We start from the raw sequence: 15,031 nt of genomic DNA on the forward strand, positions 1-15,031 counted from the left end.
CCACTCAACAAAGAGTCTAAATACATAAAAACTATGTTATTAACATGAATTCCTTTTTTTTTTTTTTCAGGTACAGGGCACACGACAGGCAAAACTTTCGGCGCCTGTCGTGTGAAAGTGGGTTTTCTCGGGGTACTCCCGTTTCCCCCCACATCAAAATCTTCAGGCATTGGATTTCTAGATCCCAGCCCAGGCAACCTTTTTTTCCAGACCCAGAATCGGGCCGTTTGATTTGATCTGAACTTGAGTGAATTACATTCATGTTCACATCTACCCAACTTTTTCTTTTCGAGACAGGTCCCGGCCTTTCTTTCCACTGCTGCCTTTGCCTCCACCCAAAAGACCATTTAGTGAGACATTCCCCACCCAAAAAGTCAAGAATAATAACGATAATTAATTTATTAAAATAATAATAATAAAAAAAAACCACCACTTAATCCTAATAACAATCCACGAAAGGGGACGAAGAGGAACTACAAAGTTCCTGAACACCCCAGTTGGAGAGAGAACTCTTCGGATTTCTCTCTCTCTAAACTGAACCCCTGCCACGTTAGTTTAGTTTAGTTGGCATTAGCTTTGCGCAGAGGCGATGTCGTAGCCAGTGAGGTTAATCCGAGGCGCGACTATTGCTAGTTGAAAACTTTTCCCAATACCCCGCTAAGACGACGTGAAATATCGTCGGCTATGGCAATTTTTGCAGGCCTCGTTTGAGGCTACGAAGTGAAATAAGAATAGAAAGTGTGTAACGTTCTACTATTACTCGTACTAGTCGCATCAATGAGAGCGGAAGACGGAGATTGATCATTATACTCGACCACTTTAAAAAGTTCATTATTGAAATAATAGAAAAGGGGTAAATGTTCCAGTAGCAGTTAGAGAACAAAATATACGCTTCAGTTTTAGAACTTGTAACTGGACAGTACTTCGAATGTCTGTAAATCGCCTACGATTTTCAAAGGATTATTTCATAAATAGAATGCTCGTAGTGCATTAGTAAAAGTTATATTCGCCGTTTGCAACGAAAAACGTAAAAATAACAATGCAACTGTCTCTCGTAGATGCTTGAACTAGTATGAAACGAGTGAAAAATCTTTAACAGAGCAAATTCAAAACTACTGACGTCATTATAGAGTGAATGAAGTGTGAGCTGAGAAGAAATTTACGGTACTTATGTTTATCTTAACTGAACAATCTATCACTTATGCTGTGCAGAAAATTAGAGTTCTACTGTAAACTTTTAACGTGCTACAGCGATTAGCGCATGTTGCGATACTAGAAAATTGTATACACAAACAAATATTCTGTTTATCTATAAATTATGTGGGAAATAGGTTAGATATACTTGATTGAAGCGTTCAGTGTATTCGGAGTTTTGATCATCGTTTCAACTGAAATAATGTTTTTATAATTTCTCTACTGATTTTGCATATTATTATCACGTGTGCAAATCTAATACAAACGAACATTATGTTTTGTTTCCATATCAACGGATAGGTTGGTTTTCTGCAGCAATGTCGAGTGAATATAGTGGGCGAGTGGTGACCTGTACAGTCGGGATTATTGTATTAATATTAAAAGTGTGGTTACAGAGACCTTACAATAACAGGTAAGAAGTCTACTCTACGAATGCCCGGACGATACCAGATGACTTTCTCATGTTTTCTTTTCTACATGATTGCATTCCGATTTTTATGTGTGTGCGTTGTGTTTTGCTTTACTGGGAAATATTGGTGTAATCTTTGCAAAAACGACAGGTGTTTCACTAAGTGTTCTATTGTTTGTATGGTGTGCACAAAGTAACGGCGAAAGTAATCAATCTGTCCACCCCCACAAAAGTTGACGACGATACTGGTCCGTTCTTTACAGTCGACAACGCCTGATTAACCCATTGTGTAGCTATGAACTTGTAAACTTGTCATGTGGCATTAGTTGTAGCTAAATTTACTTTATTAAAACCCACGCCAAGCAGTTGTGACCATTTACACAAGAAAAAATCCATAGTCTTTCTGCTTTCGCTAGAAATTTAACAAGCGTAAAGCTATACTAAAAGTCCGAAACTTGTATAATTTATCTTCTTTAACCAATAACAAGAGTTCAAAAATACATCTAACGGCGAAAAGAAATCGACTTTTTTTTTTTCATATGATGTACCTGTATATCCAATCTTGTCTACTCTTATCATGTTCACAATCTTCTGAAATGAACACAACAGTACTGGGGTTATATTAACGTAATTTTACTCAGTTCACACGAGAGGTGTGCCGCCAAGTCCCGTTGTCCTTGAAATCAATGTGTGCTCGATCTTATTTCTGATTTTTAGGCATCAGCATCCAAGGTGCACTTGCTTCCAAAAAACACGAGATCGAAGACGTAATAAAAGATACTAGCCCTGATATTATTATTCTAAGTGAAACCCTCATTTAGCCTAACAATAGATTTAAAATATGGAATTATACAGCAATTAGAAAAGATAAAACAATCAACCAAGATACCAACAGAGGAATTATGTTATTACATAAAACATTCTTTCAGTAATTGAAATTAAAATGAACAGCAATAATGATGAAAATATAACTGCTGATAACCTGCTAGATAACCATTCAATTATAACAGTAGCAAGTATTTATTGTTCGCCAACCAAATGCATTGACATAAACCTGTTCCACAACATCTTTTCCCACAAACAAAATACAATTGTAATAGGTGATCTGAATGGTAAACAATAAGAACTTTGGATGAAATTCACCAACACAAATGGAAGACACCTATTACAATTCATCGATGAAAATAACATAGCCCTAATAAACGACAGTACACCTACGCATACAACGTATGCTACAAATGCAAGTGAAAACTTACACATCTGCCTCACCTCCTTTAATATCAGACAAAAGTTATTAAATTTTAATGTGGAAAAAGATGGTGGCGGTGATCATCTACCAATATGGTGTGTCTTCGATCTCGTCCCCCATAAAGATATAACAAGACAAATTTGACTACGAAAAGCCAATTGACAAGAATATCAAAAGAATTAGGCAACATATTACCGGATAATGTTAAGCATACAGCCAACAACAAAACAGAAATTGATACTTATAGTCTAATAATCACGAAGTGTTTACTAAAAGCAAGCAACGAACACTGTACCAAAGCAACAACATAAAACTGTAAATAACTTATGGAAACCAAACGTGCAACAAATAACACTGATAAAACAACGAAGACAATTAACAAGACAGTTCATGGCAACAAGAGGTAAAGAAATAAAAACACAAACAAACAGTGTCAGAAATAAAATCAGAACAGAAATTAAATTGTGAAAACAGGAAAAATGGGATAACTTCTGCTCTCAACTAAATGAAAAACAAGACCCTAGAAAGTTTTCGTCGCATCTAAAAAAGACTCACCAACGAAGCCACAACAAGAAAGTGCCCAACACTAGAACATAATAACGCCTCAGCGCACACCGACAAAGAAAAAGCAGAAGCCTTCAGACAACAACTGCAAAACACCTTCAAAACACATATCGACTCAGACATGAACAAATATTTTACAATGCTCTAAACAATCGTGTAACAAAGAACTATACAAACTATATTTCCCAGTCAATATTAACAACAACAACACAAAAGGCTAAAATAATCTACTACTTAACAAAAGAAATCACACCAACAGAACTCAAACAAGCAGTTAAGAACTCAAAAACAAATCACCAGAAAATGTCGGCATACGTACAATTCTCATCAAAAAGGCACTCCGAAATTATTTGACCATCTATTAGCATTCTTTAATTTGTCATTTTACTCTGGCTACGTCCCAGTTTCTTGGAAGCAAGCTAATATAGTAAGAAGCTAATCCAGCCAATAAGCCAAACAGTTATCGACCAATCAGCCTGAGCAGCTGTGTAGGCAAAATTCTTGAACGAATAATAAGTAATAGACTCTCCACATTTTTGGAGATAGCATCAAAATTACCTGAGGAACAAAACGGATCGAGAAAATTTGGACAAACGACAGATCATTTAGTTAGGTTAACTGGAACAATAACAAATAGCTTTAATTTAAAAAAAAACAACAACAAAAGAATGCATTGTCGCTTGCTTCCTCGACATCGAGAAGGCATTCGACACTGTATGGCACAATGGTCTCCGGTTCCGTATGAATGAAATGGGACTATCGCGTGGAATTATTCGCCGGCTCTCCAACGTTTTGGGAAACAGACAATGTAGAGGGAATTTTCTCGGAGTTCTTCACTCCAGAAGCCGGCGTGGCGTTCCTATAGGAGGGATGGTTAGTACTATTCTCTTCATCATGCATGTGAATAATATGCCACTTAAAGATCCAAATCATGGATGCTCGTCACAGTTCGCTGATGATGTAGCACTTTGGAAAAGTGCCCCCCACACCAGCAATAAGAGCCACAAACATACAAGCGCACCTAAACAGAACATGTGAATACAGCCAAAAATAGAGGATCAAAATAAACACGGCAAACACTGAACAAAGTGATATTTTCAAAGTGAACGAAACATCAGAAAGCACAACCACAGATTTACATTAATGGAGCACTTCTCCAGATTTCTACGTCACCAAAGTTTCTAGGATTAACGTATGATTCTAAACGTACATGGACAAACCATGTAAATAATATACAAACTAAAATCTGGCGAAGAACGAACTATGCTAGAAGTTTAACTGATAAATACAGTGGAGAAACACCTGAAAACATCCTCAAAATATACAAAACATACATAAGACATGTAACAGACTATGTAGCTCCAGCATGGATTAACGTAAGCAAAGAACAATTGAAAAATTACAAAATACACTAGTTACGACAGCATAAAGAGTACCTAAAACCACCTCTTCAAAGTTTATGCATAAATATTCAATCACACAAACAATAGCAGATAGCTTCCTACATAGTACAATAACATATTTTGATAAAAATTGGAGAACAAAAATGAACTATTATGCGAACTCGACAGGTACTGCATGTATGAGGAAGATAATCCTAAACGCCTCTTCCCGATTAATTTATATATTAGATCATTAAAATAAAATAATTGAAAAAATAAAGAAAAGAAATAAACAAATAAAAATACAATATATATATAGAATAATAATAATTAAGTACCAAAATAAAACAGGCCACCTATGAGCTAGACATTAGTGAAGGAACTGATGGTGCAAAATAGATGGACATTGCCCTGAAATGGGCCCGAGTAAATGTGGGTTACTCTGGCCCTCATGTAACAATTATTAACATACTAAGCAGTTCACACCAACAAGGAAAAGGAAGGAGGAAGAGGTCAAGTGCACCTGATCCTTCCTGGGCATACACACATATATACCCAAACAACGATATACATTGAGAGAGAGAAAGAGATCCCTGTTTTCGTTTTTCATTATTACGACAGAAAGGGTGAAAACGACCTGATCTATCTAGTTATTAATCTATCCAAAAGGAGTAAACGGTAGAGAAAATATTAGAATTGTTAGGCTCATGATCGTATGCTCAATAGAGCCAATAGGTGGCAGGTTTGTTTTCCAAGCACAAATCCTCACAAAAGTTTTTTATATGATGAAAACATCAAAAGTGTATAAAGAGGCGTGAGAGGAAGTTTACCAGAAAGCAAGTACAAGAGCACTTTAAAAGTGTTAGAAGATAAATAAATTTGAATCAAACAACTTGAATGCTGTTTCATTCACTAGAAAGAATGTAAACGTATTTAAGAAAAACTAATTCATAAACCAACGTGGTATACCGTGATGTCTTACTATATATAAAGTGTGAAGCTAATTTGGCATCGGTTTTAGCGATTTAAACTCAGTAGATTTCGACACTCAACACCATGTCATCAACTACATAAATGCAAACCAAGCTTCATTCTGACCAGGATTTCCCGCAGATACACTAGAAGCATACTCAAATTCAATCAATAGAAAAATAACCATAACCGAACTAAAGATTAATATCAAAAACTTGAAGAACACTTATCCCGGACATGACGAAATACCAAATATTATTCTCAAAAAAAGTTCCACTCTCCTACTACAACACCTCACAAACATCATGAACATTTCACTAGCGACCGGGTATTACCCTGACACGTGGAAAAAAGCCATCATAACAACGATCCCCAAGAAACAAACTAACAGAACAAATCCAGATAATTTCCGCCCCATCAGTCTGTTAAGCTGCCTTGGCAAACTGATGGAGAGAATTATCTCCAACCGTCTCCTCCATTTTTGCGAATCAAACAACATCCTTCCAGAATCTCAAAATGCCTCCAGAAAAAATAGACAAACAACAGATCACCTCACACGACTCACCGAATCAATATACAAAGCTTACAACAACAATCAAGTAACCATCGGGGTATTCCTAGATGTCAAAAAAGCATTCGACAGCGTTTGGCACAATGCCATCATATACAAACTAAACCACCTACAAATAAATCCTACGATAGTCAAATGGATTTCAAATTTTTTAACCAATAGAACAGCACAAGTAAAAGTCAATAAAACCATATCCAAGTTATTTAATATAACGGCAGGAGTGCCCCAAGGATCAGTCCTCTCTCCACTTCTTTACATAATTTTCGTCAGTGACATACCTTTTCCAAATCTAACATACACACACAATTCACAATACGCAGATTACATCGCAATCTGGAGCACCTCCAGAAACCCAGTAATGGCCATGTCTCGCGTACAAGAATCACTAAACAACGTCTCAACATGGAGTAACAAGTGGAGGGTCGTGTTAAATCCGACAAAAACACAAGCAATCACCTTCTATAGAAAACTAAAGAAGCAAAGAAAAAATCTAGAAAAAATAAAACTATCACTTGGAAACACAACCATTAACATGAGCAAAAACATCACATTCCTTGGCGTCACTTTCGACACAAAACTAACATGAAAAAACACATAAACAATATACACTCATCAATCAGAAAAGGATTTCATATCTAAAGACTATAACTGGTAAACAATCAAAATGCGCACCGAACACCATTATACAAATATATAAGGCTTACATCCGTCCACTAATAGAGTACGGATGTCAAGTAACATACAACATGTCAAACAACACACTCCAAAAAAATCCAAGTGCAACAAAACAAAATATTAAAATCCGCATTCAGTTTACCATCTTTACACCAACAAATTATCTACATCAAATTAGTAATTTACCAACTATAAGAGATAGAATAACAGAACTTTCTCTGAAATATTATCGAAAAGCAGAAAACAGAAACAAACTAACGGCATCACTACACAAATTATCAAGTGCACCAACAAAATACATATCACCATACAACATATTTCAAGAATCACAATCCACTCAACAAAGAGTCTAAATACATAAAAACTATGTTATTAACATGAATTCCTTTCTTTTTTTTTTTTCAGGTACAGGGCACACGACAGGCAAAACTTTCGGCGCCTGTCGTGTGAAAGTGGGTTTTCTCGGGGTACTCCCGTTTCCCCCCACATCAAAATCTTCAGGCATTGGATTTCTAGATCCCAGCCCAGGCAACCTTTTTTCCAGACCCAGAATCGGGCCGTTTGATTTGATCTGAACTTGAGTGAATTACATTCATGTTCACATCTACCCAACTTTTTCTTTTCGAGACAGGTCCCGGCCTTTCTTTCCACTGCTGCCTTTGCCTCCACCCAAAAGACCATTTAGTGAGACATTCCCCACCCAAAAAGTCAAGAATAATAACGATAATTAATTTATTAAAATAATAATAATAAAAAAAAACCACCACTTAATCCTAATAACAATCCACGAAAGGGGACGAAGAGGAACTACAAAGTTCCTGAACACCCCAGTTGGAGAGAGAACTCTTCGGATTTCTCTCTCTCTAAACTGAACCCCTGCCACGTTAGTTTAGTTTAGTTGGCATTAGCTTTGCGCAGAGGCGATGTCGTAGCCAGTGAGGTTAATCCGAGGCGCGACTATTGCTAGTTGAAAACTTTTCCCAATACCCCGCTAAGACGACGTGAAATATCGTCGGCTATGGCAATTTTTGCAGGCCTCGTTTGAGGCTACGAAGTGAAATAAGAATAGAAAGTGTGTAACGTTCTACTATTACTCGTACTAGTCGCATCAATGAGAGCGGAAGACGGAGATTGATCATTATACTCGACCACTTTAAAAAGTTCATTATTGAAATAATAGAAAAGGGGTAAATGTTCCAGTAGCAGTTAGAGAACAAAATATACGCTTCAGTTTTAGAACTTGTAACTGGACAGTACTTCGAATGTCTGTAAATCGCCTACGATTTTCAAAGGATTATTTCATAAATAGAATGCTCGTAGTGCATTAGTAAAAGTTATATTCGCCGTTTGCAATGAAAAACGTAAAAATAACAATGCAACTGTCTCTCGTAGATGCTTGAACTAGTATGAAACGAGTGAAAAATCTTTAACAGAGCAAATTCAAAACTACTGACGTCATTATAGAGTGAATGAAGTGTGAGCTGAGAAGAAATTTACGGTACTTATGTTTATCTTAACTGAACAATCTATCACTTATGCTGTGCAGAAAATTAGAGTTCTACTGTAAACTTTTAACGTGCTACAGCGATTAGCGCATGTTGCGATACTAGAAAATTGTATACACAAACAAATATTCTTACTATCCCATTGATATTTGTATGGAAATAACTTTACCTATAAAACCTTGCTAGTAAAATATTTCTGCCTTCAAAGAGGAAAGAAAAAGTCAGAAGAAGTACTAATCCAACGTGAGAGAGGTAATTGTGAAGAAAGGTAATTTATTTAGTTTTGAATCATTTTTGTCTTTATGCATGATAAATTTCTGTTGTTCCACTATACTATTTCAACATTTACAGTTTTTCCCATGTGACTTGTATCTTCTGCCAATGACACAGTAGTTTGGTTGGGAACTTACGACGATATAAACAAGGTTTCTTTTGCTGTTGCAGCCCATTGTGTAGCTTTGTGCATTACATCTTACGAACAAACATAAAAGAGTTCTTCAAGAAAAGTAATTAATTTCTAGTAGTTGAAGTGTATTTTTTAAACTTTATTATTTATTTTATTTTGCATAATTTTGTCAATAAATAATGTACATGAGATTTCATATCTATTGCACTTATACATTACAGTGAGCGTCGCCACATTTTTATTTGATTTTTTTACTAATATTGCTTCTGAAGTGTGAGAGGAAGAAATATAAATTGTTCTGATAAAGAAATAGTTTAATGGAATAACCGCAGACCTCTGTCGAAAGGTATACAAACAACTAAAGCCACTAAACATGTACCTGTGGGTACACATTTGTCGCAAATATGGTCACTATGTGCTTATTTTCACATTGGCCAAATTCTAGTTCTCTCTTGTGGCGTTTAGATTTTCCAACGGTAGTTTAAAGTAACAAGAGAGCTGTTTCTGTTTTAAAATGCCTAATATCTATCTCTTTTTTTGCCTAGGTAAAATAAAGAGCTTCTATATAAAAAATAAATTGTTATTTATAATTTAAGTATGGCGCTTTTCTATTTTTTTAATGTTTTAAATGATAATATAGGTTGACTTTGATTTTTGCTAGATGGCGCTTATAACTCTCTATCTGGAATTTTCGTGGAGTGGTCGTTGGATAGTTAGACGTGGTAAAGGTTTGATTATAAAAATTGTTGACATTGAATTTCCGTATTTTTAGCTTTTTAACGACTAAATATACATCGATATATATATTGTTAATATTAACAAATAAGTTTCTCGTAATAAAACTTGTAAACATGATAACCGAAAGTGTAGTTCAACGCCTTGCCATACGGGCGACCCAAGCAGAAGAATTTATTACATTTGTGAGAACACAGATTAAGGAAATAAGGCAAACGCTCGGAAGTGAATATGCTGAAAAAATAACATCTCGGTTGAAACTCGAGAATGAACAATTGAAGAGAGAGGTTGAAATGTGGAAAGAAAAGCTTATTCAAGCTGAAATTAAAAATGGTGTGAAGCAGATTCGCGTTCCATCATCAACAATAGTATCATCGGATCAGGTTATTCACGATGTAGCAATGCCAGGTGAAAAATCTGTGCAGTTGGAGCCAGAAAAGATGGTTGAGCTTAAGCAAGAACCAGGATATTTCAAAGAAGTAAAGAAAAATATAGAGTCCAAGGGAAAAAGCAAAAAGGTTGAACAGCAGGGAAACCAAGAGGACATAAAACCTGTTGATGTCAGTCGTTTAGACTTTCGTGTTGGACACATTATTTCAGCAGAAAGACATCCTGATGCAGATGGTCTGTATGTGGTAAAAGTAGATGTAGGAGATGGTAAACCACGAACAGTTGTTTCTGGATTGGTCAAATTTGTTCCAATAGAAGAAATGCAAGACAGAATGGCAGTTTTAATGTGTAACCTGAAGCCAGCCAAGATGCGTGGTGTAATATCAGAGGCTATGGTCATGTGTGCTAGCACCCCTGAGAAAGTTGAGATATTAGATCCTCCATCTGGATGCAAACCTGGTGATCGTGTATTCTGTGAAGGCTTTTCTGGACAACCTGATTCCCAGCTTAATCCAAAAAAGAAAATATTTGAGCAAGTGGCTCCTGATCTGAAAACAAATGATGATAAAATAGCCACTTATAAAGGTATTCCTTGGAAGGTTGAAGGAAAAGGCATTGTCACAGCACCATCTTTGTGTAATGTTCAGATCAAGTAAACATGAAAAGTACCAAAGCAAGTGCTTGGAAATTTGGAGCTGATTTATAATACTACTATAAAGTAAATAAACCATTTGCACATACTTTTACAGTATTTTTTTGTCATTTGTATGACAAGAGTCTGAAATGTGTTTTGTTCTTAATTCTACTAATCATAGTATCTTTTGATGAATAATTTGTTTAATATATAGTATGCAAGCTATTTTAAAGTGTACTTAAATAGTTTGACATAATGGTGTAATTGCATGTGTTTCTTCTACCTAGAAGTCTTTAAAAAATACATACAAAGTTTTTTGAAATAAAAACTTGCTCTTCTAAAGGTAATACTAACCATAAAGTGAACTTTACTTTGGAAAATTTAGATTCATAAAAGTGTAAAAATTCTTTTTGAAAATTTCACTTCATACATTTCCACGATAAATTATTTCATTTTAGCAACCTCACAAAAACTATTGAATAAGATGGAATTTTGAAAAATGTTTTCCATTCCTAATTTTATTTTTTTCTCACTAAAAAATTAATAACAGAAAATAGAAGATTGATATGAAACTAATATTTAATTCTTTGATACATATAATTGTACAATGTTTGTATTTATAACTGAAATGGTTATTACACTTCTTGGCTGGCTATAAAATAATTTATTAACATGTTTATAATGTAAAAATAAATGACAAGAGGAATCATAGAACTTCCTGAGGTTTCAAATGCTACTGTCAGATTAAGTCATAAACTAGCTAATATACAGTTATGTGTTGCTTGTTGAAGTCACATTTATCACAAATTATGAAAAAATTAGTTCACATTATTACTGCCACAAAGCTGACCAATAACTTGTTTAGATAAGTTTTGTAAAGATTTGATAAAATTGTTATACAATAAAGAAAATGTAACAATATATTTATAATGTAACACAAAAAGAAAATGTAACAATTATTTATAATGTAACACAAAATCCACCATTAAGAAAGTTTGAATAAATGCAAAAGTGAAATCAATGTATACATCACATCTTTTAATCAATTAAAAGTGGTATTGATAATTATTACTGATTTCAGTATAATTATTTCACTGTGAGACAGATGCAAGATGTAAAGAGTCATCTCTGTGGCCTTTGACAATACCTTGTCTTAAGTAGACATTAATCAGAAGTATTTTCCAATTTGTGCAACATGGTTTATTGATCAGATATATTTAACAACATGTGCACACAACCTAAGATATGATCAGTAATCATTTATAATAAGAACCAAATTTTTAGTATGTTCTTTATATGCACACACATATATTTTTGAGTGTGTTTTTGCATATAATTATCCAAAAGTGTGACACTGTTGTGTAAAGATAGTGCAGTATAGTAATGACCTTATAATTTTTGTATGATAAAGCAAATATTTATAATTTTCAAAAGTACACCTGAAGTAATTAGCAACATAAAATCTGTTGAATTATTTTTGTTAATGAACTACTGATTAAGGATGGTAGTAAATATCCTTAGTAGCTTTCCCATAAATACAAGATACAAATCCTTTAAAAGATTTACAGTATTAATTTAAAACTACTTGCCTGAATACTGGTATTTAACAAATATGTATTTAATTTCTTGTGTGGTGATCAGATATATTTAGAAATGTGTGCACAAAACATACAATATGATCAGTAATCAATTATGATAAGAACCAGGTTTTCAGTATCTTCCTTACACACAGTTTGTGTGTGTGTGTGTTTTTGTATAAAATTATCCAAAAGTGTGACACTGTTGTGTAAAGATAGTGCATTATAGTAATGACCTTATAACTTTTATATGATAAAGCAAATATTTATAATTTTCAAAAGTACACCTGAAGTAATTAGCAACATAAAATCTGTTAAAGTATTTTTGTTAATGAAGGACAACTAGAAAGAGTTATACAATACTACATGGTGAACATATAAAAAAAAAACTTAAAAATTATGTCCAAGAAATTTGGTGATAAAAAATACATTCAGTGATTCCTTGGTTTAATCAGTATTCTTGTATGTTTACATTATTTGAACTGTATTTGCACATAAATTATCAGGAAAGATAAAGTAGAAAATCTATATACTTGGAAATATCTAGAATATTCCAACATATATTCAAACAGCAGTAAATATTTTTATTTTAATTAAAATGGATTTCTGTATTTTCTTTTGTTTGGTGCAGTAGAAATGATCAGGTGGTTAGGGTGCTCGACTGGTAATCTAAGGGCCGCGGCTTCAAAACTCTGTCACACCAAACACTCACCCTTTCAGCTGTGGGATCATTATAATGTGAATGTCAATCCTACTGTTCATTGATAAAAGAGTAGCCCAAGAGTTCGTGGTGCTGACTACCTACCTTACCTCTAATCTTCCACGGCTAGAGCAGATAGCCCTCGTTTAGCTTTGAATGAAATTAAACAAACAAACAAAGCAATAGAAACTACAAACAGTACATTTTGTTTATCACATCACACCTACCACTTTTACTGCATCAAGTACGTAATCAGGTAAGAAATGGTTTATTAAAATTTCTTACAATGTGTTCTATCTACAAACTGAGATAGGAATTCTCTTGTAACAACCACAAATATGTTCTATGGTTAACACTATATGATTGTTGTTTGATTGTGTCATGATGCAGGCCTTTAGATACATCTACACAGTTGTCACAAGTAAATATATTACTACAGTTATCAAAGCTTGTCTTTTACAGCACGATGAGTTACAAATTAAAGACCTATATTATACTAACAGTATGTTAAAAACAAAATTTATATTTTAAATAAACCATTTATTCAAATTATTAATATTAGTAACCCTACTCTTCAGGCCTGGGCCAGATGTGGTAACTGTTAGAATACTTTCCTGTTGTCAAATCTCATGGACAGTTCGTTCGTGCAGCGTGTGCAATGCAGTAATTTGACTAGCCTTGGTGAACCAGACAAGAAATATGTAGTTAGGATGTGTTTCATATATGTAGCTTTTTTGGATATGAATTAATAATTACTAAATAGTAACTAAACTGTACATAAATATAGTTGCTAATGTTGTGCTTACGTGAATAAATTTAGTTTCAATATTTCAACAAATCGAATTTTTTTGTACTATGCACCGTTTTTACCACCTGTAAATATGGTGACCAAATAAAGAAGTAATTATAAGTTCTCTATGCTACACCTACGCTGTATAGTGTTGTACCAATTCATCAGAATGATAACTGACACTACATCTATATTTTGCGTTTATTATTATTATTATTTTTACTTCCTTCATTTGTTGGTGATTTTATAGCTGGCATCTCTATTAAATACATCTGATTGTCACGAATAATCAAGTACTGGTGATCAGTGTGAATAAATCCAGTGCTACAGTATTTTTATTTGAAGTTAAGCACATGGATACACAATGGGCTATCTGTGCACTGGCTACCATGGGTATCGAAACCTGTTTTCTAGCGTTGTAAATCCGCAGACTTACCACTGGAAGTGGCAACATGACTGAAAATAATTTTCATCGGCCCCTGTGATTAGGGCACTCGAATCCCCTCGGCGACCATGCCCTTTCAGCCGCATAGGCGCTATAATGTGATGAACAATTCAACTGTTCGTTTATAAGGAAAAGCTAAATAATTAAAGGTGTGTGGTGTTCACCAGCTAACTTTTCCTTCTAGTTTAGTTCTTGAAATTTAGAAAAGCTAGCGTAAATAGCTGTCAAGTATCTTTGTGCGAAATTTCACGAAATAAACACTTTTTCCTATTTCATTCTAAACACGAAATGTATTCTTCAACAATATCAGTTTTATTTTTTAAGCGACACTTGGTATCTAAATTTTGTACTCTAACATCGAAAATCTAACTTAAGTATTTTTTTGATTTTACGTATTTCTTGTGACCACTGGGATACAAAACTAGCTTTTAGCCTAATAGATGAGAAATCATGTATTGAACTTACAAATTCAATAAAATATATTTAGAATAATGTCAGCTTTGCTTTAGAAAGTTTTTAGGAAAAAATAATATTGGCAAAGGTGAAAAAAATCAAAGAAAAGCGCGGGAAATTCCTTTCTTTCTTTTTTTCACAGCTCTGTAGGAATCCAGAAAAATAATTTTGACAAAGTAAATGGTTAAAATAGGAATACTGTTGCCTTTTCCTATCCTGTTTTGTTGTCTTTGTCGTTGAAATAAGCCAAAAGGCTTTTTTTTGTGTGTACAAATTCAGAGGTTTTCTGTATACTTGTTAGATCACTTGGCTGAATTCATTTTAATAACGAGCTCACGTTCCAGATAAATTTTCCTTTTTTGGGGGTGGAGGAAACTGGT

General features: G+C 34.2%; 1 protein-coding gene and 2 non-coding genes across 3 annotated transcripts; all 3 read left to right on the forward strand.

The window, feature by feature from the left end:
* Window positions 1-572: 572 nt before the first annotated feature.
* On the forward strand, window positions 573-713 carry LOC143241146 (U4 spliceosomal RNA). Its single transcript, XR_013022210.1, has one exon. It is a non-coding gene; the product is annotated as a U4 spliceosomal RNA (small nuclear RNA).
* A 7,209-nt stretch (window positions 714-7,922) lies between these two features.
* Window positions 7,923-8,063, forward strand: LOC143241147 (U4 spliceosomal RNA). Its single transcript, XR_013022211.1, has one exon. It is a non-coding gene; the product is annotated as a U4 spliceosomal RNA (small nuclear RNA).
* A 1,525-nt stretch (window positions 8,064-9,588) lies between these two features.
* AIMP1 (aaRS-interacting multifunctional protein 1) lies at window positions 9,589-11,754 on the forward strand. Its single transcript, XM_076477098.1, has one exon. It carries the CDS (start codon window positions 9,779-9,781, stop codon window positions 10,706-10,708), a length of 930 nt encoding a protein of 309 aa, XP_076333213.1. The 5' UTR covers window positions 9,589-9,778; the 3' UTR covers window positions 10,709-11,754.
* The last annotated feature ends 3,277 nt before the right edge of the window (window positions 11,755-15,031 follow it).

The sequence above is a fragment of the Tachypleus tridentatus genome, chromosome 13, assembly GCF_004210375.1.
Source record: "Tachypleus tridentatus isolate NWPU-2018 chromosome 13, ASM421037v1, whole genome shotgun sequence".
In the NCBI taxonomy this organism is placed as follows: Eukaryota; Metazoa; Arthropoda; class Merostomata; order Xiphosura; family Limulidae; genus Tachypleus; species Tachypleus tridentatus.